The sequence below is a fragment of the Bombus pascuorum genome, chromosome 2, assembly GCF_905332965.1.
Source record: "Bombus pascuorum chromosome 2, iyBomPasc1.1, whole genome shotgun sequence".
In the NCBI taxonomy this organism is placed as follows: Eukaryota; Metazoa; Arthropoda; class Insecta; order Hymenoptera; family Apidae; genus Bombus; species Bombus pascuorum.
Genome location: NC_083489.1, coordinates 3088284 through 3112619, shown reverse-complemented (window position 1 = coordinate 3112619; position 24336 = coordinate 3088284). Strand labels below are relative to the sequence as shown.

The 24336-nt window shown below is 36.2% G+C and overlaps 1 protein-coding gene across 2 annotated transcripts in view; it reads right to left on the bottom strand.

The window, feature by feature from the left end:
* Window positions 1-24336, bottom strand: part of LOC132916216 (glutamate receptor 1-like) — a 359612-nt gene that overhangs the window by 169141 nt on the left and 166135 nt on the right. For both annotated transcript variants that reach the window (XM_060976003.1, XM_060976002.1), the window contains exon 2: window positions 9247-9399. In XM_060976003.1, coding sequence (XP_060831986.1) covers window positions 9247-9399 — 153 coding nt within the window. The remainder of the gene's footprint in view (window positions 1-9246; window positions 9400-24336) is intronic.

Below are 24336 nucleotides of genomic sequence, written 5' to 3'. Positions count from 1 at the left end.
GAGTTCAAAATAAAGGAGATATCGAAGAACTCGAGTTATGGTGTAAGACACCCTATATAGGAAAAAAGGCGGGAAATACTCTTGGGAGCCCCACGGCAGATTTATACCGCTCCTGGCTGGTTGGCTGGCTGGCTGGCAAGCCTGTGCACCCTATATACATACCTCTACTCTACATCCACCCCTAGCCGCGGGGTAACCCCCTAACCAAAGGATCCTGCAGGATATTATACGATATGCACCGAAAGTTGATAGATGGCTATTACGTTCCGCTAAGACGAGCATGCTACGTTCTGCTGCTCTTTCTCCGTCTATCACCTCTTTTTTCCTTCCTTTCTCTCTTCCTTACCCTCGTGCCGATCCTTCGGCTGTATTCGAGCTCACGAATGTGATTTTTCGGTGGAAAGATTCCCTTGGCCCTCGTTCATCGTCTGACTCGTGCAAACGACTGAACCGTGTCTGTGACTTTTTACTCCTTACCGCCATATACCTCGCGAGATTTTTGAGTAGTAAAAACGATTCGAGAGAAATATTAACAGAGGGAGGATTTCTGACCGATCGACCGCTTTATTGTACGTACTCGATGGTAGAATTTTATTAAGTTTGCCGAATGCTTTCGTATTCGATTCTAAGTTAGAGATTTATCTCAATTTTAGAGCGATTATAGTTTTCAATATAATATGTGTATATACAGTAATAATAAACAATAATTGTTTTTTAGTTTATGTTGATACGTGTAGAATTTGATAATTAAGAATATGGAGAATAATTAATAGCCAGTTCAGCGAAATTGTTGGTGAAAGTTGATTTTGCACGTGGAACATTTTTCTCATGAAACATTTATATATACAATTCAATAATCGTACGTTGATAAAGTTACCAGCAGGAATAGAAAGAAACCATTGTATTCTATTGTTCTGTAATATGATTTTTCGGATTGTCTATGGTTCTTTGATATCTTCCTAGCGTTTCTGTACCAATTTATCAATAATGTTCGTTACGTATATTTTGTTGTATATAACCTTCTAATGTTCGAACGAGAATGTAAATAGTTTTTATAGTTTGAAATATTTTTTCAACTAATATCTGTTACCTGCTTGTAATGACATTATCTTTGGGAGCTTAGAAAACTAGAGCTTGGGAAAACTAGAACGACAAAAAGGAAAAATAGATAGATTCTAATAGATCTAATAGTTTTTAAAACTCTGTTGATGAAATAATTTTAACCTTCCTGCATTTATTCACGACTCCTGCAGATAAATCAGAGGTGGTTAACCCTTCAAGCCCGGTTGACGGACACGCGTACGTCAGAGTAACCATGTTGGTTGTAGCGCGGTGATCCGACGTGCAAGCGTATGTTTCCTAAGTTACATTGCCCCTTTTTCGTTTTATTTCTTTCGCAGTACATTACGCGAGTGGTACGTATCCTTATGTAAGTTCAGTAAATCATAATTATCAGACAATATAACGTGTTACTGATAATTTTGTTATAGAAAATAGAACATAAATGGTAGTTTATTATTTCTACCTAAATGGAGTTACGAAGACCACCAAGATTTTCATCACGCAGCGAGTTGGAACTGATAAAAGATACTGATTAAAAGATACTGATAGTAATATATTATGTCAAACTTTTGTAGAAAATAACGCGAAAGAATATTGATTACGGATAGAATGAAACTTCCACGTTTGTATTACATTGAATTTGAGCAGAATGATAAGCCATTGTCACCTGTCAGAAAAATGGGAATGCGTTTCAATTGATTTCTCGTACAAAGGGACGAAAATGCTATTTTCTGGAAATTCAGGCGTACAAAGAGAACTTTGTACGGTTATCGATACACTTTTTTTTTTTATTTTGAAATAATAACATACAGCGATAGTTGAGGAAACTGATAGATACGCACAACAGTTCCATAGAATGTCATGTACTGAAAACGCCATCGCGTCTACGAAATAAAGAACCAATGACCATCGAGCAAATGTATTTATATCTGGAATTACTTTCGTTCGCTGGAATTCTACGGAAATCTACGATCGAAAATTATTTTAACAGAGACAATTTCATAGAAACGACGATATTTCCTCAAATCATGTCGCAAAATCGGTTGCAATTGATCTCATGTGTTTCTCGTTTAGCTGACGATAATAGCCTTGAAACAGTGGCCTTCGTAAACTGCCTTTCGTTAAATGTACCTTCGCAATTTTTGAAAATTACCGCATTAGTTTCGTGATATATAATTTTAAACAAATTCCAATAAAAGTAAGGAAATCTCTGCAAATTAATTACCGCTTGAGCCAATAACAAGTACATGCGAAATTACCGACTCGAGGAATAAAGAATTACGTTCATCGAGAAAACTTTAATTTATTATACGATATTAGGTTGCGGATGAAGAAACAATGGGTTAGTTTATGCTTCGAATGAAATTTTTTTTTATAATTAAGCGAATTCACACATTTCGACAATATTTATCCATATTAAATATCCAATACGAACGCGTTCAATCGTTCACGAAAATCGGTATTCTTCAGACGAATTTGTACAATACGAAATAGTGTTCGTGGGATCTCGCAATAACGGAAAACGCATTATCGTAATACGTTTTGTTGGACGAGACGCGAGTAACGGAAATGAGGACTTATGTCCAGCCGCTGTCTTCCGTTCAGCATAATTTTTTCCCATGCCGCCGTGCCGCGGGGAAATTTGCTTTATAACGTACGTGCGCCACCGAAAGAGATAAAGTAGTATTCACCGGAGGAAAAGTACGAGTCGAACTGGCTTTAGAATTAATTACAACTTGACTCCGGATGTTTATGCATTTACAAGAAATTTAGAGATGCGGAAATGTATATAGTGGATACAGCGTGCAGAAATATACAAAATATCCAAAATAAAGTTTTCGTTATGATATTTACAGGGTGAGATAAGTTTTGATTTTCATTTCATTTCTCTAGATATATTTGTAAAGCTGTAAATTTTCATAAACTTTCGCAGTCTGTTTATAAGTAATAAAACGTACCGACTATTTTCTCTGTGTGGTTTCTTCTTTAAAATTGCTTACAGGATTCGATGAGAATTTCTGGTGAACGTGTAAAAAGTACTGCATAGATAGTACGTAATTAAAGATGGTAATTTATAATCATTTAAAACTACACGATGTAATAATTTGTATATGCAATTTTAACTTGTAGAAATGTTTCGTACAGTCGTTCATTCATCGTTTATATTTCTCGAAATTGCGATGGAATTGTATTTCGAAAGCCATTTAGAACAATACACAAGTTTGTTGTTTTCTTAGTACATTACATCCAAATCCCCAGGAAACGCGACGACGACATGTATGTCACCCTGGTATTACATGAAAACAATGAGAAACAGATATTTGTTTTATTCAGTTGATATACTGGTCATTTAGAAAGAACTGGTGTTTCCAAAAATGTAAAGTTTTCGATTAGAAAATACGACGTTTGAATTATAAAAAAAAGGACAAGTCGTTTCTATCTTCGTGCAATGTTGAAACGTTCGAAAGAAAAATATCGAACGCTACTAGCTCGTGTTACGTTAACTAAATGAAATCTTCATTTAAGTTCGTCTCTTTTAATCTAAAATTTTTCGTGGCGAAATCTTTAGTAATCAAACTTTGAACATGTCTGACGTATAAGATTCAGCAACGCGCAAAATTGAACCAACTCTCAACGATTACCTGAGAGATTTAATAAAAGTAATTAAAATTGGGAAAATTGCTTCATTTACAAACTACTACCTTACGTGTAACACATAGGATTAAAGCAAATTAGTCTCTGCGTTTACCTTGAATGAAAGGTATTACCTTAAATATTATTACCGATTAGTAATTAATATTTGCCTATTGCAGTTCTTTACAATTAAAAATATCCAAATTAACGAATATCCAGATGAACTCTAAAATTCACCCCGGATTTTGACGATAGAATGGAAAATGGAAAAATTATGCCAAATCAGTGGAATGATTCAAGTAACTGTAAAATAAAAACACATGATATCTGTCATACCTTGATGATTTTATTAGTTTCAATGCGAATGAATTTCTAATATTTCGTATAAATTACAAACTTTGAACTGCGTGTGTTTATTAATAAAATTATCCATACTTGTCCTATTCAAATACGCTACGCAATGAAGCAAAATATTTTTAACTGGCTTGTAAATGTAATACAAGTATAACAGAATATCTGTTATTAATCATCTCATTTTTTTCTAGATTTTTAATAGATATAACAATCCTTTCAAGACTTTTAAAAGAAGAAACGCATTTCGCGTTGGTCGACCCCAAAGAAATCGTTCGGGCGATGATTCAGTGAATGCAAACATTTAAATGGATCGCATCTCGACGATAGATATGGCAGGAGAGCAACATGGCTTACCGTGGGATTATAACAACGGGGTCTTGATCCGGGCGAACCAACTAGCATTAATACAATTAGCAGAGCTTTCCTAAGTACCGTAACGCGGTGCACGGTCGGCCTGACCCTTGGACTTGGCCCAAATATTCGCTACTTCGGGGCCAAGCCACCGCTAACTGTCCACGAATTCTATTACCGAATCTCTGTTCCGATATGCCGCCCCTGTGCCTCGAATATTTCATCAAGTTCGACAGAAATGTTAGTGGGTGAAGAAAAATAGGATGATCGTGAAACTGAGATGGGAGAGATGGAATTTGCATATGTAGGATAAAGAAGGAACAACGTATTTGAGAAAAATAAACGTAAGGTAAAGTAGAAGAAGAATGTAAATTATTATTCGATGAATCGATCTAATAGAGTTCGTTATATGAAATGTTTTCCTCTTTTGTCCCAATGGTATGAATCTAAATCTTATTACGGTCCATATTGTGTATGTGCTACATTATAACGTAACAGATTGTCACCTGACTAAGCAATATACGTTTGTTTAAAATTGATTTGTACTTTAGTAAATTGTCTTGAAAATATGCGTTTTTATTATTGGTAATTCGCAACAAATTTTTGTCCAATAGATCGAACGACATTTGCTTCTAAAACGATTAATGGTTTCACTTACGATGACAATTTATGAGATACATAGGTTTCCAGTATTTTAATACTCGTATATATCATAATGCAAAGCAATCTTGTCTGTATGCTTTTGATATACGAGTTACACGATTCATATATGCATAATATTAGAGTACCAACAGTTTCTATGATGCTAGAAATAAAATGGAAGCAATTTAACTCGCGAGAGTAGCAGCAACTGAAGTACATAAAACTATTTCGTTTTAATATCCACCTACCCTCAGAGAACCATACGACTACGTACTTATCTTTCGCTACACTGTATTATGCGATTAAAACAATAAATTACTAAAACACTTTCGAGAAAGGTAGTAAAACTATCCACCACGCAGTACAAATGTATCTGTTATTATACACATGTATGTATATATATATAAAGTTCGTTATATGAAATGTTTTCTTCTTTTGTTCGAATGGTACGAATTTAAATCTTATTACGGTCCATATTATGTCTGTGCAACATCATAGGGTAACAGATTGTCACCTGACTAAACAATATATGTTTGTGTGTGTATATACAGGGTGCGCCGTTAGAATCCGGACAAAAGAAGTTTTGTGCAGAAAGTTGTTTATTTAAGTCAATACACAAAAACACATGAAAATGTTGTTATATCTCATTTAAAGGGTCCTTGCTGAGAACTTTTATTCTATGTAACCACCCTCTGCCTCTATGACCTGCTCTATTCTTGCTCTAAAGCGCGAGCACGCTGACTTCAACTGGTCGCGTTTAATTGTCGCGAATTCTGACTCGATAGCAGCTCGTAGGGAGTTGACGTTGGGGTGCCTGCATTTATTAGTTTGTCTCTCGATAACGCCCCACACGTAATAGTCCAATGGGTTTAGGTCGGGACTGTTAGGAGGCCAGAAATCTTTCGACCAAAACATGTCCACATTGTCAGAGAGCCAATTTTGAACAAGATGACTTGTGTGAGCAGGTGCGCCATCTTGTTGAAATAAATACGGCCTTCCAGAAGCCGTAATTTCCATCCACGGCTTTATTACTGTCTTCAGGACCTCCAAATAAACCTCCTTTGTGATTCTTTCGCCTTTTTGGAAGAAGTGCGGAGGCATGACGTCGCCCTCACTTGAGACAACGCTCAAAACGTGAACACTTGCTGGAAATTTGGTTTTGCCCACAACAAAATTAAATTACCGTCGATCTTGGGTAGCTAAAGAATTTTATAATTTCGACCGGCGTTCTCCCGGCGCGAAGACTTTCTATAATCGCCGCTCTTCTATCGTATTCCGGGTTTTGCTTAACGAGTTCTGTCATTTTGAGGTTATAGAAGACTTATTGACATATTTAACTAACTTCAGAGTCAATCAGCACAAACATCTGAATTCTAATATGGTGGGAACTACAAATTGAATTCTGTCCGAATTCTAACGGCGCACCCTGTAGAAAGAGAGAGATAATAAGTAAGTATATGATATTAAGTATGGAATTATATATGGAATATTTTCTTCAATTAAAAGAAGAATATGTTTTTGTTTTTCATTAAAATATACAATGTACTACGTATAAGTATAAAATTTATCGATCAAAGCATTAGATGAACACTGATAAAATTGTCACGCTTTTACCATGAGATACAATGTTCGCAATTTGATTTAGATATATAAACCTTCTCAAGCTTACTCTTGTTTTTCATTTATACATTTACTATTTTCCAAATAAATTTTTACAAATTTAGTATGACTGACAATGAGATTAATTAAAGTCATAAGAAAAGTAGGAAATGTAAATTCATTGCAAAAAGTATACCAAAGAACTGTCAACTCTATTTTAAACAAACAATTCATAAAACATACAGCATAAATCGACATTGCACGTTTATGTAAACCATACTGCAGATAAACAATGTATCACTAATTATAATCTAGATGAAATGGTTGAATCATTCAAACGGACATTTCATATGCTACAACCTACCATACACGCGTACCGTAATGGTTACACCGATACGTTGCAAACAGATCTATTAGGGACGTAATTGAAATTTGGTGAAAGCGAATTATGAAAAGCCGTTAACGTTACAATTGGAACGCTACTGTTCCTTTGCCGTTACAGGGACACACTTATAAGGGTTTCATCGATGACAAGACACCGATATCTTTGGTACCCAGGTGGCCATTCGTTTACGGTTTAGAACGAAGCCGATCAGCTTCAAAGGCAATTCCAACGCGGCTCGATTGGCCGACACCCCCGGGTTAGAGAGCATCAAACGATCCTGCGGATGGCCGGCCAGCTCGTTCGCGTTTCAAATCTACACGTTCCAGGACAAAGTGAACAATGAGTCTGTGTAGAATCGGCGGGGACGACGGCGTCGCCACGCTCCAAATCAATTTCGCACTAGGACGCTCAGCTTGGATATCGGCTGCCCCTACCATTTTATCATAGCCGAAAGATGATTGCTAGTTAGTTTCAATCTCTTCTATCGATTTTAGACTGCCTATTGCTTTTAATGACTGAATTTATCAAATTACTACGAGTTAATTAACAGAAAATATAAATAACTCAAATGAAATTATGAAGATAGTTATGCGATATAATTAAAAATAATTAATCGGTTAATTAATGAAGCCATAGGTGAGATTGACATTGATTTGGTTTTTCGATATAGAAAATTTCTGTAACGAATCCTTATCCGATTGCGAATTCATGTCTGCAATATCGTATACATATAGCAATTACGCGTTAATAAAGTGATCAATGGACTATTTAAACCATTGAACAAATTTCTGGTTGGCAATCGTGCGTGAGAATAAACTAGGAAAAAAGAAATTGATTTTTTACACTGAAAAATATAATTACTATATCCCTGAAAATTCATTCTCCTTAAAAGCAATCAATTTGTTAATTTCGCAAAAGTCATATTCGAAAAGTAATTGCAAAGCGATTTGCTCTACCAGTTAATCAAATTATTTACGGTTTCCTTTTAACATTCGATCAATTAATGAAACTCCATCCATCTAATTAAAAGTAATTACTTTATATAAAAGTTGTAGAATATTCGAAAACTGTAATTAAATACTTTAAAAAATGATACAACGCTATACGGAATATCTTTCGCCTCACGCGCCAATCTGTTGTGTGGCGTATCGATGCGTGTTATCAAAAGCATCGGGGATGTAATATCCACGTGGAAGCTTCCTGTTCACGATCGACGCGATAAGAAAGGACATGTAACCCCGTGTCGTACGTGCATGACTTCCAAAGACGAGAAATAGGGATGTCTCGATGAAGGAACGAGATTAGTATCTCCGCCGTGACATCGAAACGTTACTTCGTGGACCACACACTACCAACGATTTCCACCAGCGCCGAATTCAATAGCAAGCGTGATGCCGCGTTTCCGGCACGTACGAGTCTGAGTATTGTGTTGATCATTCGACATTTCTGATACGCCAGAGATATCGCGAACAAAATGACATCGATTCCTGATATTCCACAACGTGCTCTACTTTTCGATACTCGGCCTGTTATAGCCAAATAAATGTTTGCCAGTAAAACGTACGAGTTTTTGGTGTTTTACTGCGATTTTCTTGGAAATTGTGTTATTAAGATCTATCGAACAGTCTTTCTCCGAACTCAAAGGCAGTTTCTAAAGAAGTTAGATAATAATTCTTGTTTGAAAAGGAAAGAGAAGTTACGCGATTCGCAGCAACATAATTCTAGTTTGGTCATCGTATATAAGTTTCTGTTACTTCCCGTTCTTTAACTATCAATCGAATTATAAAGTTTAGAAACCAAGTTTCCTATTAGAGATATATGTCAATGATGGTAGAATTTTTCTAGCAAGGCACGAATTATTATATATTTAATGTTCGAACAAACGTGCATAATTCTGTACTTTAAAGCCACTACTAACTTATTTATGGTTAAAAGTCTCATTTTCTTCTCTGTGATGTGGATTCTTTATAGTAGAAAGGTACAGTAGCTTTCGATTTTTGTGCACAAATAAATGCAACATCGTTGATAAACATATTTCAGCAGACTATAATTTTCTAATTGTTTCTTTTTGTTAAAAATAATTGATTTTTATACGAAGAATATACGAATATGGTTGTTGATAGATAAAAAAGAAGCCTTGGATCGGTTTGACTTTTAAATACGAAATTATCGACGAACATTATCCATCAATTTGACCGATATATGAAGTTCATACTTACTAAGGCGAGACAGTTTGTAAGCATCTGCGGTATTAATTACGTCTACGAAAGCTTGCAACTCAAACTTCCGAGTCGTGGTATTCTGGTTATGGTTGAACATCGCAAATTTGAAGGCTGACTGAACTTCGTCGGTGCCTTGCTCGAAGATTGCACCTGCAATCAGAAAACACATATATCGATTACTTTAGTTACTTTATCAACTAACGACACAATTAATGTAAATATATCAAATTTGTAGAAGGTTCTATGCACGCACTTGATGTTGCTCTGTAACCATTTAATAAAGTACAAAACAATTTTCTTAAGAATATTGTTGAAGTGATCGCCACTTCTAAGAAAACTCTACATCTGGTCTTCGGTTTTCTCAAGCACTGAGGTCATCGATAGCGCGTAGACAAAAGAATGCGTCGATGACAGACCATAAGCGGTACACGTGCGATGTTGGTTTCGGCGGTTCTTTTAGTCTCAGGGTAACATTGCTAGCGTGAGGATCTGGACCAGCTTACATTGTATTCTATACTTTATACTTTAATATTCACAATATATATACTTACAATACCTTACAATTTACCCACGCGTTTCTTTAATTCCACATACACCGAATAACCTTACAAATATAACATTCATATCATATATACACATCGCAACATCAAATGTGGTGCATTGTAATAAAATTGTAATAAAATTTGTAAATAAAATTTCTCTATATGTTGTCTCTTAATGATTTGTCATTTAGAATTATATCGCGTTCTAAGTATTATTAGCTCGTCCGAAAAGTTTCTTTCGTTTCATAAGGTGATAATAAATGAACAGTTGCTGTTTTATATTATTTTATTGAATTATGTATGATCCACTTCGTTATATTACTATTATTATTATGTTCGTGCATAATTCAATAAACTAATATAAAACAAAAAACATTGTGCGTCTATTATTTCCTTATAAAACAAAAGAAACTAATATTTCAACCAAATATTTCAACAGATCGAGAATTTTTATAGATTAACCAATACATACGTGTTTGATAAGCTGAACTGAGAATTTATAGGGGAAAGGACCGATATAACGAAGAATTGTAGGATTTCCAATGCATATTTTTTATTCGTTTATCGAAGAAAGATTTCTATTAAATCCTGCTAACAAAACCAAAATCTATACGATTAATTATCATCGTTAATTTTCTTATAAGAATCGTTATTAATATTCAAATGACGTTATAAATAAATTTATATTTAGTAAAAGGTAATGTAACAAGATATTCCACTAAAAAACTACCCTTAACTTCGCGTCTATGAATAAAATGAAAATGTTTAGAAAAAGTGTAGTATCATCTTTTAGGTTCACAGAAAATTCGATTATCCAGTTTATTAATGAAATACGGTATAATAATCCGACAGTGGTAACCTGTATCGGATATATGATAGCATAGAATTTCGTTTGCTAGTGGCTAACATATGGTACAGTGGTAGGAGCCAACGTCTGTTCAGCCACTGCCGGTCCACGACCCTCGTGTAATTACGTCGATCCATTCGCCGTTAATAGTCGGTAATACGTACCGATATTAATGCTACCGCCTGTCCAACGGTTTATCCTAAACTATCTATACAATCGATATTCCCTTCAATCACCAATTACAATTTCTCTTAATAAAATAATGGATAAGTTTAATGACTTCACTTATGTAGGGGCATGGTGAAGTAAATTTATTTGAGTGATCCAAGCTTCGATATTTTAAAATTCAGTCTTGAACTTTCCACGGAAGAATCAAACTTGTTGTATGTTATGAGACGCCACTGATCTTAAGTTTAGGAAGTAAATAATATGAAAAGCGTGAAAATGATACGAATAACCCTGTATGTGTAGCGTTATTTGAGTCAACGAGAAAGTATGCCAGAATTAATAAAATAAAAAAAAAAAATAAAGTAATATACACACGCTACTGAATCATGATAATTGTAATTGAGAATGCTAACATTAATCGCATCAACTTTTTACTTTCCGATGAGTAGAAGATATACGCTCGTAAAAAATTATGGCTGTCACGCTGTCGACGTATATACTCGATATATTTCACTCTTTATATCACGCCACTAATAACAAGCCGAATAGTTTATTTTCAAATGTAAATCGCACAAAAATTGTTCGCAACCGAACTACTTCTAATTTGGCTCAAATATCCTGCCGACTGAAGGAATCCTATATTACCCAACTCTCTCGTCTATCTTTATTTTCGAATTTCTTCGATCAATTTAAAACGCTATAGTTTGCTTAAAAGATAAAAAATGCAGATTTCTCAACGAGCATAGCGTCCCGATTATCGTGGGTCGATGATATCCGGTCGTTTCAGTTGGCAAACATCGAGCTTCCAAGCGATTTGTCACGACAGGCATTGATTTTTCGGTAAACAAAAGTTAAACAAGTTCGGTGCTCGTTCCTCTAGTATTTTTTCTGCTCTCTTATTTTTTCGATACCGTGTACGGTTAAACGAACGTTATGTTCATCAAAGGCGGCTGCATATAGCCCGGCAGAATATTCTTTCCAACTTTTAGACAGAGGAAAAGAGTTTGGAAAAATTTTGCCAAACCAAAGAAACGCGGCGTGCGTGTTTTTCCCAGCTTGGTGAACAAACATAAGCAACGAGACGTTACATTGGAATGATTTTCTTTACGACTTTCAAAGTCGCCACGCTGAATTTGACTTTTTTCCGAGTGCTTCTCCTCTCCATCGCGAAATGAGAGAACTTCTCGCATGCTCTTTCCCTACGCCATCGTGCACGCCGTAACCTTACGTAATATCGTTTCACGGATTTTTCTTATTTCGCCTTTCTCGCGTTTCTTTCGCGCCGCGGCGCGCCTCCGCTACCAACGCTATTTCTACTTTACGCAATTTCTTCTTGTCGTTGCAAATCCGGCGAATCCTTAAAGAATCGCGTATCACCGTGAAACGAATCTCACAAGCTCCATTAAATCAGCCAACAAATGCTGTTCTACGCCGAGGGAATACTCGAAGCACCGAATATTTGAAAATTCTATTTCTTTCTTCTATACCTTACAAATATCTTTATTTATTTCGTTTGAAATTTCTATTTACAATAGTAGCGCAAAAGTTAAGGAGCTACGTAGCATACGTAGTAGAGCACTTACTGACGTTTAATCGAATGCTTTTATATTTCGCTATTTATTTTATCATGATAAATAATTTTCTAATTATTATTTAGTTATATACAAGGTAGCAATTAAGATAAAATTTATTTGATTCTTCCAATGAATGCAAAAAACAGGTATCTTGATGCTTGTGACAGCGTACCTGGTCCATTGTAAACTAAGAGCTTGAATTACTCGAATCTCATTTCTATTACGATATAAGACATTGTGTATTATCAGAATTTTCAAATTTTCAGAATACTTTGATATATTTAATAAAAATGCTGTTTTACGTATACGTTTGTTCGAAGATTAATTTTTCCGTTTACTTTTCATATATCGTGACGAAATTTTCATAAATGTTAGACGATGCTTCGATACTTCTTTACAAGACAGTATTTGGTATAGCGGATGCTTCTTGACGAGACGAGAATCCACGTGGTATACAGATGTATCTGATCGATAGATTTTAGGAGAGAAGCGGACGTCGAGATGTTTGAACCTAGATATACATGTGTCTGAAGTTTGAGAAGGTCAAGGTAGCTATGATTTTGGTAGTTTATGGCTTTATGATAAATTGGCATATTCGAACATTCAGTGAGCTATCTCTACTTCATATCTTATGCTATCTGATTTCCCCTCCTGGAAACTAAACTTATAAATGACTGATGCATTTCATCCTACATGGATGGTTTGGTCTTTATATGGAAGTAAAGCATTTCTTTTTTTTTTCTAATATTTCATATTTCACATGTATTAAATACGATATTAACGTTAAATAGAGATAAAAATGTTCAAGTAGAAATGTAATAATTTCTTCCAGAATTCTGCTCTTATTTTTCAAGATTTCTTAAAAGAAATCATCTTCAAATTTTCTGAACTAATTATCGCAGCAATCAGCGTCAAGCTTTTCAACTCTTGCAGAAACGTTATTTTCAGTCTGGTACATCGAAGGTTACTGGAACTCCTGTTCTCGAACTAAACAAGTATTATGTGATGTTCTAATTGAGCAGTCAAGCGAAATGACACGAAAAAAGCAACAACATATCGATTTTTCTAAAATCTAGCGTAGCGAATTGTTCCAAATGAACATAGAAACAAGGTCGATTATACTTTCAACAGGTGTTCGCAACAATCTCCGCCTTGTTTTTGTTCCTAGCGGCGAAAGAACTTGAATATTTCGTGGCACTGTGGAAATCGTAAGAACAAGGTTGCGAAGAAAGCGTTCCTTACTTTCTTTGTGCAAAGGTACGCAGGCGAACAGAATGAAAGAACTTCTTGCTTGCTCGTCCGTCTTTTCTACTTGCGATATCAACGCGACACGCTTCTCTCTGTTCTCTTATCGGAGCACCGCTGTTTCTGCCTTTTCAGATACGCCGCTTCGGGCAACTTTGTAAAACCATATCAGAAGAAACGAGATTATTATTCAGCCGGAGGTTACTAAACGTAGCCGATCGAAAGATAACGCGAATGCATCTCTATCATTTATATGTATTGTACATTCTTGCAATTTTGTTAAAATTAGGTTTTCTAGAAAATTAGAGAAATAACTGTTTATGAGTTATGTTTATGACTTATGAGCTATGAGAAATAGCTGTTTATGAGTTAAGTCAATTATGATTGTCCGAGATTTGTGACAGTGGGCTTGGACTCGAAGTGACATAACGGGTCACTGAACGTAGCCACGGTCACGGGAGGGACGTGTACCTAACAAAGGTATAAAGTAATTAAATAACTCTCCTTAAAAACAGGGATTGATCCGAGGAATACAGAGAGGAGTATATAAGGGCAGTTCCACTTGGACCGAGGTGGAATCCGATAAGTTCGACTAGCCCAGTGAAGCTTTCATCGAGGTCCTAATCGCAATCGTCATCTCGTTGACCGTGTATTCGTTATAGAACCTAAATTCATCGTCATAGACATCTCAATCACTCGATTATCGATATCACTTGTTAACTTTTGTAATACATTCCCATAAACAAACATCATCTGGTATAAGTCAACTATGGACAACTCGTAGCAAGACTCATCACACGCCCCGTTTTCCAAAGATGATCCGACATATATATTATGACTCCCATACCCCATCAACAGATTCATTGTTTGTAATACGATATAAAATAGCTAATAACTATTTATTTATGGTTAAAGATTACTGAAAGATCAGTGAAAAAAAAGTGATAGATTACAAAGTTAGAAAGTAGAAAGTTTTGCAAGTAGATAGTAACACACATGTATGCGAACGATGAAATTTATACAAGCAGAGGCGTAAACATTGTTTAATATCTAAGACGTTGTTGCTTGTTCGTGAAACAAGATTCTAATAGTGTAATTGCCAAAAGTTTGATGAACTGCGACCATAAAGTTGCGACAGGCAATCAACCATTGATGTGTTTCAGATCTTGTCAATGTGAGAAGCTGTGACAACTTTTGTTCGATCACTGTCGCCAAATAATAGTAAACAGAGTTCATCAAATATTTTTCATCGTTTGTTTTTTAGACTGTTACGAATATCAAAAATTACGTTACATGCATCCACTGGTTACAGGAGACTTGGAATGGATTACACTTTAATATTGAAAATGAAATCAAAACCTTTATTGGTTTTCATTCTAAATTCGTTCGTGTATGATTGATACGCGATAACATATCGGATTTGCCAATTTTTCTCATGAAATCCAAGAACAATAGAAGAAAATATGATAAATATTAGTATCTCGAATAACCGTAAAAATTGATTTTCTCTTCCATACACACAGCCACTCAAAAATTTTAGGCTCGTTATTATTATATATAAGCTTCAAAAATTGAGAATTTGAAGTGATCGTTAAAACGTATAAAGAAACATGTTTGAGCATGAAACTTTGTATGACAAAGAATCTAGTTAATGTATTAACAAGTTTATTGAAAAATCCATATAATTCAAAGTTCACAGTCTACGTAAAAAATTAATGTTCTATTAAAAGTAAGAGATATTGTGAGATATTTTAGAAGAAGTGTACGTTGTCGTAAAAACAGTTCAAATCAGAATTGCAAGCTGCAAGCATAAAAATACAAAGAATTAAAAATTCGAATCACATAGGTTAAGATCGAAGGTTTCCAGTGCGCTTAACTTAAGCCCGAGTTCACCCTCTCCAACTTTACCCTTTCAATCCTCCTTAAAGTAACCATACCCTAAAGTAACCTCTTCAACTCCTCTTCTATTCATCCCTCGTATAATAACATTTCCCACATCATATTCACCTTCGACTTATCCTAAATCAAACACAGGCGAATTCAAGATAAGGCAATCGAGCCAACGATCAACCCCCTTAATAACGACCAACCCTGTATATTCGAAATAAAAATTGACAGATTCACGAGTTTATAGATGGCCGTTCGCTGAAAATTTCTAGAAACTAATAGGTGAAAAGTATGTGTATCGAGTACAATAGCACCTTTAAATACCAATCTGGGTGGCCGTGTTTATCTCAGGGAGCGTTGACAGGTGGGGCGCCGCCGCGCGTCTATTGATTGGTGCCCAACCTCCCCACCATGCACTCACACTCACATCGATTCCCCTTCTCTCCCCTGTCGAGCCACCCTGTTCTTTCAACCTTCTTCAACCTTCTTCCTTCCACGCTTCCCAATTTTCCAGCCGCGTGTCATTCCTTTTCTCCTTTTCCTCTTCGCGCGTCCTTCATATTTTTCTTTCGGCCGCGAACCTCGTTTTTCGGCGTTGCACCTCTCGCCGACATCGGTATTCGCCTGGAACCGCCGCTTTTACGCTTCTTGCATCCCCCAGTCTCTGTCTGTCCTTCTCTTCCTCGTACTCGCTTCGTTTTCAAACGTCGTTCCTCTCCTATCCACCGACGTCGAACGACCAATTTTTTCGCTCATTTGTTACCAGTTCCAAGTATTCCAGTATATTCAGAATTTCTCGTTCAGAGAGTCAGACACATTGTCAGTTTCGAGGTTTTTCTTCGACGAACATTTACAAGTTTGATCCTGTCTCTGTTCTTTCTTTACTTTCCATCTCTTCTTCCCCTCGTACACGTGCTTAATCGTTTGTTCGCCCTGTAATTTATTTTAGCTCCCCTTTTTGTCCGCGTTCTTTAGTCGCGTTCTTACAAATCGTCCTTGGTCGTTGCTTTGTCCTAGACCGTTCCGACCGAATCAACCGACCTTCCCTATCCACCAGGAATTCGTAAAATTCGACGAACCCCTAGCGTGTCCCTTTCTTTCTCGCTCGTCTCTTGATTTCGTTAGCGTCGAGGTTCGTTTGCTCCTCTCTTTGTATTAGCTTTTTGTGCCTTGAAACCTTTCTAGCACGCCGCAACGTCGACGATCAATGTCGATTTTCGACGTTGAGAAGTGTTTAACGATGTTGGACAATCAGCGATCGTCGCAAGAAGCATAATGTCAATGAAGCAATAGCGGTAACGTATATCGTGGTACTTGACATAAAAATTTTAAGTCAGTCACGTTTATGTTATAAGATTTCTGTTGATATTGTAAATTTTTCATTGATTTTTATTTATATTGCAATTGGAAGTAACGCTTGTTCCATGTAAATACGTCTGTCATCCTTCGAAACAACGACGAGCGAATAATTTCGTTACATGACTTTATTTAATAGTATTTATGTTGTTTAATATTCTTTGAGATGGTAATTCCTGACGGATGATGATGACCGTTGTTTGGTCATAAATGATGGGATCGATATATTTAATTGAAATCAGAAATGAAGGGAAAACGATATTATTTTGAAAAGCATCCCATGAAAATGCGGGTCTGTCTGAATCAATTTGGATATACGTTTCACGTTCACGTCATGAAAGCATTACCACTAGAAAATTCGCAATCATTCTTCTAATTGTATCTATACACAGCTTCCTGTCAATGTTATTATTAGAAGATTTTAGGTTTGAAGTTAATGCTACGAATAAAAATGCTAATTTTCTTTACTTCGATAGACAGATCTCTGATCGAAAACTTTACTCAAGTTTCACTAAATTCTCCGAATTTATATTCGTTTAATAATTCCAAACTTTTCATTTATATAGTATTTACATATTTAATAGCCTCTGTCGATGAAACATTCAGAGAAACGGAATAGCGGAGCACTGTATTCTCCGCTATTCTCTCTGTTCTTAATCGGAGTCACGTGCACGCGTCTATTTCAAAGAAATTTACCTAATTCGAAATTAAATTCGATCTAATTGCATAACTAAATTAAGTCGAAGCATCTGAGAGAAAAATGGTGAACCGACGATAAATCGACGATGTGCTTAACAACGAGGATTTCGAATACGAAGGTCTGCACCGATGTGGTATTCGTGCCACAAGTTAGCAAACGCTTCAGCTAGCGATTACAAAGAGACAGCGTGACTTTCGATACAAAACACGTAACGTTTAAGTAATCTAGGAACCGATGGGGATTCAGCTGAATCGACGTCGTTGAAGGAAAAGGGAGGCCACGGCTGAAGGTTTGATCGGCGAAGCTTGAAATTATCGGTGCTGGAGAGAGCGAAATGGAGGAAATTTCGAATAATAGTCGTTACAAGCTGAACGACGCCGAACCGATCGACAGTGTCGTTATGTTTCGGTTACTACGATTCGCTTCAGCGTTTTCCATTAACTTTATTCGTTATCTTTTATTATGGTGTCCGCACAGGCGTCGATCGCGTCGATATGGAGTTTATGGCGGTGTGTTCGCGAGCACGCGAAGCGTGTTCGCAAACGAGTATACACAGGATTTCTCGTTAAACATGAAAGTACGAGCACGAGCGGTGAATATAGTGTCCAAATAGTGTTCAACCCGGTGGAAAATTTCCCTGGGATTTCAACGGTACGTAGAAATTACGCGGAATGTTTAAATAAAACGCAATACGTTGCGTCGAATAGAAACAGTTCCAGGGAAGTGGTTTAATATTCGACGCGATAGTGGAAATTAGTGGTCGTTTCATGCAGCGAAATTCGTTCGTCTCGCCGGGCAATACGTCAGGCTTTTGATTCGCTGTGTTTCGTGCGCCGAATTCCGTATCTCGGACCTCGCTAAATGTTACAAAGCTACCACATTCTGAAAAAAAAAAAAAAAAAAAAGCGGATGGTACTTTGGTCAAATTTACGTAACTGATATCTATCGGTTAAAGAAATTTTTCGCCATATATTTTACGATGAAACTCGCGTAACTGTTAAACGATGTTCTCATAATTTTTTTAGAATATAGTACTGGTAGTACTATATTCTATATATAGTTCTAGTACTTTAGAATATATATATAGTACTAGTTTTAGAATTGGAATATAGTAAAAAGCAGATGTTTGTATTTAATTTACTAGAGTAGATTTTTGACAAAGTAGAGCGCGACAGGATACAGAGTTGCAGCTGATCGATAGCTTTTGCGAGAGGATCGGAAGTCAGGATGTTGTGCGCATCTGGATATAGGTACACGTACATGACTAGAGCTGCGGAAATTTGAACGAAGAGATTACAGATATGTTTTCTCAGGTATTATGTTTTGTAAGGTATTACAGAATTCCACAGTCCCTTGATTTATGGAATATTTACAAATTTCGGTATAAGTGCTACTCTGAAGTATTTAGAACGCCCGTTCAGATACAGCGCTATTATTTTCGTTTTATTCTCTTTTATAGAAAACCACGTTTTGCTATATGTAGTCTATAGAAAGCAGAGTGAAACATCCTGTATATACGACCAAAAAATAAGTAACCCAAACTACGGCGAAACGTTTCGATATTAATTACAAAAATATCCGATATAAAATATAGATCTCTATTTTAAAATATAATTATGACTTTCCTATACATTCGAAAAACTTGTGACATTTTCGAGCTTGTACAAAGATACAGAACATAATACTACATGTTTGTTTCTGTACATCGGATACCGTAACAAATATTTCCATACATTTCTGCATCAATAAATTTCCCACAAATATATACAACATTCCTCTGAAACATTTTCCTTTTCCCGTGTGTCCAAACATAACAGTACATATTTTTCAAGGTAGTTAAACGCATTCACCATGTATAATTTCATCGTAAATATCCTAAACGACTTAAAAATTCTCCGAACATTTCTCCACTTCGTTTAACGAGTGTCAAGGGAATAAACTACCGCGCGTTCAGCACGTCACACAATTCTATGTCTATCGCGTTTGCGATAATCGATTCGTCAGGGGAGTCGAAGGACACCAGAGAGAGCCAGAGATTCATAAGGTTAACGGCGCAATCTCTTTTGCCCGACACCCTGGCTAATCAGCGAGTCGGTTCCATGACAAATCCAATCCGAGGACAATGACCTAACGAGCAAACTCGATTTAAATCCGTGCTCAATATCGTTCGAGAAGTCTACTGACTGGCGACCGCACGAAGACTATCCGCGAGACGTCTTGTCGCCCGTTGGATCCGATATTGTATCCCTTAAGACGTTCCAAGGATTTAAATTAAGTTCTTGCCCGCAGATATTGAATCTACTTTATGTTAATACCGAGTGATCCTCGCCACCCTCGAAAGCCACCAGGAGAAACTCGAAGACGAACGGCTGAATAATTTTCGAAAGCTTTTTCCTTCGAAGAAAACTGGCGAAGAAGAGGAAGAAGAAGAAGAAGAAAAGGAAGATCCGAGCCGCTGATCCGTTTCTTCGAAAATCAACTGACACTGGCTTGTCCTTTCGTTTGCCACAAGCTTTTTCCTTCGTTATAATTCAATTAAACGATTTAATGAACGGTTTCGTCGCAGTCTCTCCACTGTTTCGATTTATTTGATAGGATCGGGGAAATGTTTAGAAAGAAGATGAACGAGATTTTGTTTGCGAAAGGCAGATCTTATTAGATGGAATTGCAAAGCGAGTGGAACGCAAGAATTTCATTTACATTTACAATATGCGAAACTTTTCGATTTACGAGACTTGATGTAACGAAATTGTTCAATTATACGTGTAACTCTGTTTGACTATTTATAAAGTTGAGTATTACAGAGTATGTTATTGCACATTCTAGATGAATGACGTGGACATATAATCATACTTCCTTTCCAGTAAAGTTTGATTACTTGAATGTCAGTGTAAACAGGTCTTAATTAATGTTCAGATCAGGATTCATATATAGAAGATTCTCCAATACCGTTCATTCTGTAATTACCGGTAAAAATTCCAAATCTTTGTACTCTTTCATAAACAACACAGTTCTCTATGAAAAGTATATTAGAAAAACGTAAATATTTCTCAACGAAATATTTTCTAGAATTTTTATCGTATCTTTTTTAAATTATTGACTCTCTTACAAATATTCTATCGTAACATTCATTGATCCTGAAACGAAGAAGCTATTACTTCTATATATAATTCCGTTTCAATAGCGAATATTTAATTTGAAAACTAATATGCAACCTATCCCTGCTGCATCGCCATTCTCCGAGAGAATCAGCGCTTCGTACGCAAATTGATCAATCTCGAACTTTCGAGTTTCACATTCTCCAACATGCAGGCGACTTCAATCACGCACAATATATTGCTTAATCTCGACTTCGTCGCGTTTACGAGCGGGCATTTATACTTCCCTGCAATTTAGGGTAATACCAAGCAATTCCTCGTCCGTCTACCAGCAACCAGTCGTTCAACTTCTCTTGTTGCTCGACAAATTATCACGCGAAGGCGTCGTTCAATCACTATATCGTATCGTGATAAGTCTACTTACGCTTTATCGAATAATTAGATAACAGGCTTCACGCACGCAAAGTTCCAGCTCAACTTTTCCTTTACTTTCCTTGAAATCACTGCCAATTCGCCCCTAATTACCATATGGACGGGTCGCTGGTAATTTTGTCGAGACATAACTTTCGTAAACTATCAGGCTAGCACAGTCATGTTGGCATATTATGGAATAACAAGTTGCGGTGTATTACGCTACGTGAAATGCTTGCATATAGAGCTACTGTTACTGTTAACTTTAAACAACAAAACTTCATCTACTTGCAAAACTTTCGTTTCGTTTTTCAGCGAATAGTTCACGAAGTTATTAAGAAACTTTTTAGGTACGAGAGGCACGTTTTACAAATTGATGACTTAACACGGTGTCTTCCGATTGGATTTCTATTATGTATAACGTGTACAAGATGAATTACCGAAGAGTAGACTATACAAATTTTAGCCGAATTTTTCGTAACTTTCAATTCACGCGTGACGTACGTTCCAACAGAATCACGTGCTCGATAGAAGCACTTAAGAAGCGTTTAAGTAAGATAGTAAAGGAAAGACTTTACGATGTAATTGTTCATTTATAATTCTCCTGAATTCATAGTGGTATAACAGTATTCCTATCTTGGTAAATCGTAATTAACTTCTGCTATTCTTATTTCAATTTCAACAATTTCTGCGACGTTAAATAGAAACTTTACACATAATTTGGTAATCGACTAATTTCAAGATATAATCGCTAGATCGTAGATATTTATATATTCGTGAAGAACTTAAAGATGTAAAAATTCACAGAATGTACTTAAAATGTTAAAAAATATGTACAGTGTTGTATATATTGCATGGTATATTCATATATTCTATAATACACAAATATGTAAAATAGATTCAAATCTTCTCTCTCCCCTCTCTCTCTTTCTCGTTATAATATTTAGAGGATTAAAGAAATCTCTAGGTTCCATTTCTTTGAATTTATGAAAACATCAATTTATTTTTGCACTATGATTTCGTTCCTCTAAAATACTGAATTTAATTCTAATTAAATTAAAAATAAGCGGATTCTTCGTATTAAGCGTGACTTTAACTTCGATCTTCTTAAAAACGAAGAAAGATCGGACGAAAAGATTTCTCGGTCAAGAAGCGTGGTTTTCTCTTGACTGAAGCAAAGCGGGTCATCGCGGAGCGTTAAGCGCACGCAAGTCAAAGTGGCGAACGTAACACGCGAGGAATTATCTTTCGGTAAAGGAGATTAAACATCGTAAGCTGGGGAAGAAAGTCCTCGCTAAGTAAGAGGCGACCAAGCAGGAACATTCTTAATCATGTAAACGGCAGGTTGCCTTAAAAGCTCTTTCGAATAATGGCAATGGTTCCAGCGGACGGAAGATCCTGTCTTTTCTCTCTTTTGTTCAAAGATTTACGAGTGGACAGGGGAACTCGAACGAGTAGAGACTCCGTTAAAAGTGCTCGATTCGATTCTTGCTATAACGTTCCTTCTGTTTCTTTCTATATTGTCCCTGAATCTTCTGGCTGGACGTTTCTCGCTTCAACGACGTTCCGCCACCAGGAATTAGTCCGACTTCCATGTTAACGCATTTCACGTCGCATTTGCCACCTACGAAACTCGCTTTTAATCAAATACCCTGGTGGCGATAAATTCTTATGGTTCAGATGAAAATTAGGTTGCGGAAGAATTGCTATCATAGAATCAACCGAAAGAGTAGCGAAAATTATGGCACAAAATTTGAACGTGTAATATTTTTATCCGTAAAATTAAGCGAGGCGTATCATTTGCAAATGTCGCAAATATTTCACTATATAGATATTTAGGATTTGTAAAATTTTTATATTAGGTTATAGCGAGTACTTGTATTTGTATCTAGTACAAAAAATATTTGCAAGAATATTATCAGGGTAATATTACAGTGTCTGATAATGATATGAAAGAAGACGAATTAGAAATTTAAATTGAGTTTTATGATAGCATATTTGTTATTCGTTGGGTCTCTTTTTCTAATTATCGTCTAGGTGTTGTTTATATATCCTTTTCTTTTTCCTTTTCTTTTGTTTGTTCCTATCGATACCTTCTCCGCGAAGAAATAAATATTGTAATTATATGACGTTGGGAAACTTGTCAGTTCTCAGACAAATTTCACATTCCACAGTTTGCCACTTAATCTGGATTCGAAAAGGGTCATGAATTTTGAATAAAATATTCCGCGAAAGGCGTTGAGTTTAAAGTATTCTCGACATTCTGATTTTTACACATATCGAAGTATTCAAAGTAGAGAAACTGCTACACCGTATACTTCGCAATTATTCGAACAACTTCTTCGGTCGATTAAATAATTTTTACAAGAAATACGCACTTACGACTGTAACCAATGTATTAGGTCGTCCGAAAAGTTTCTTTCGTTTTATAAGAAAATAATGAACGCACATTTTCCGTTTTATATTATTTTATCGAATTACGTACGATACACTTTGTTCTACCAAAATAAAGATCACAACGTTCGACAGATTAGGTTTCATGTTTGTACAAAGATGCGTGGTTGTAAAGGAAAGACACTTTTCGGACAACCCAATACGATATTAATCGCTTTAATTTTTCACGTGATTCCATATGAAAGCCAATTACCATACAATTTTATAATAAAACCGAAATAAATCTATATTCTTTTTTATATTAAGAACAGTGGTGTAAAACGTATCACGAGACGTAACGTAAATTGACGTCGAGAACAGAGACGAAATCAAGCAACGATATATCGAGAGATATTCGTGAGAAATCCGAGAAACGAATCGTAACGTCAAATCGTAATATCACGTCGATTTCTCTCATCCTAAGTCCCCGTAAACATCGTTTGAAGAACGAACGAGCCACGAAAGGAAAATAAAAAAAAGTAAAAAACGAATAACTTCGATCGAATTGTATTAGGTCTAAGCGTGTCTACGGTAAGGCAACGATCAGAATTTATATTCCAGAGTGGTAGGTGGTTTGACGACGATCCATCTATTCCCGGTAGACAGTTGACCGGAAAGCTATGAGTTCGGAACAGGTCGTCTACAAGTTCGATCAAGAATCAGTGGTGGTGGCTCTCATGAGCGTGCTCGTCGAGACTGATGTACCCTATCAAACTGTTTGATATACTGCCTCGTTGTAGAACTCTATTGGCGTGCTCGAACAAGTCATAAATTTTCTTGAACTGGCTGAACGCGCGATTGAAGTGCACGCTGCTTGTATTTTTCA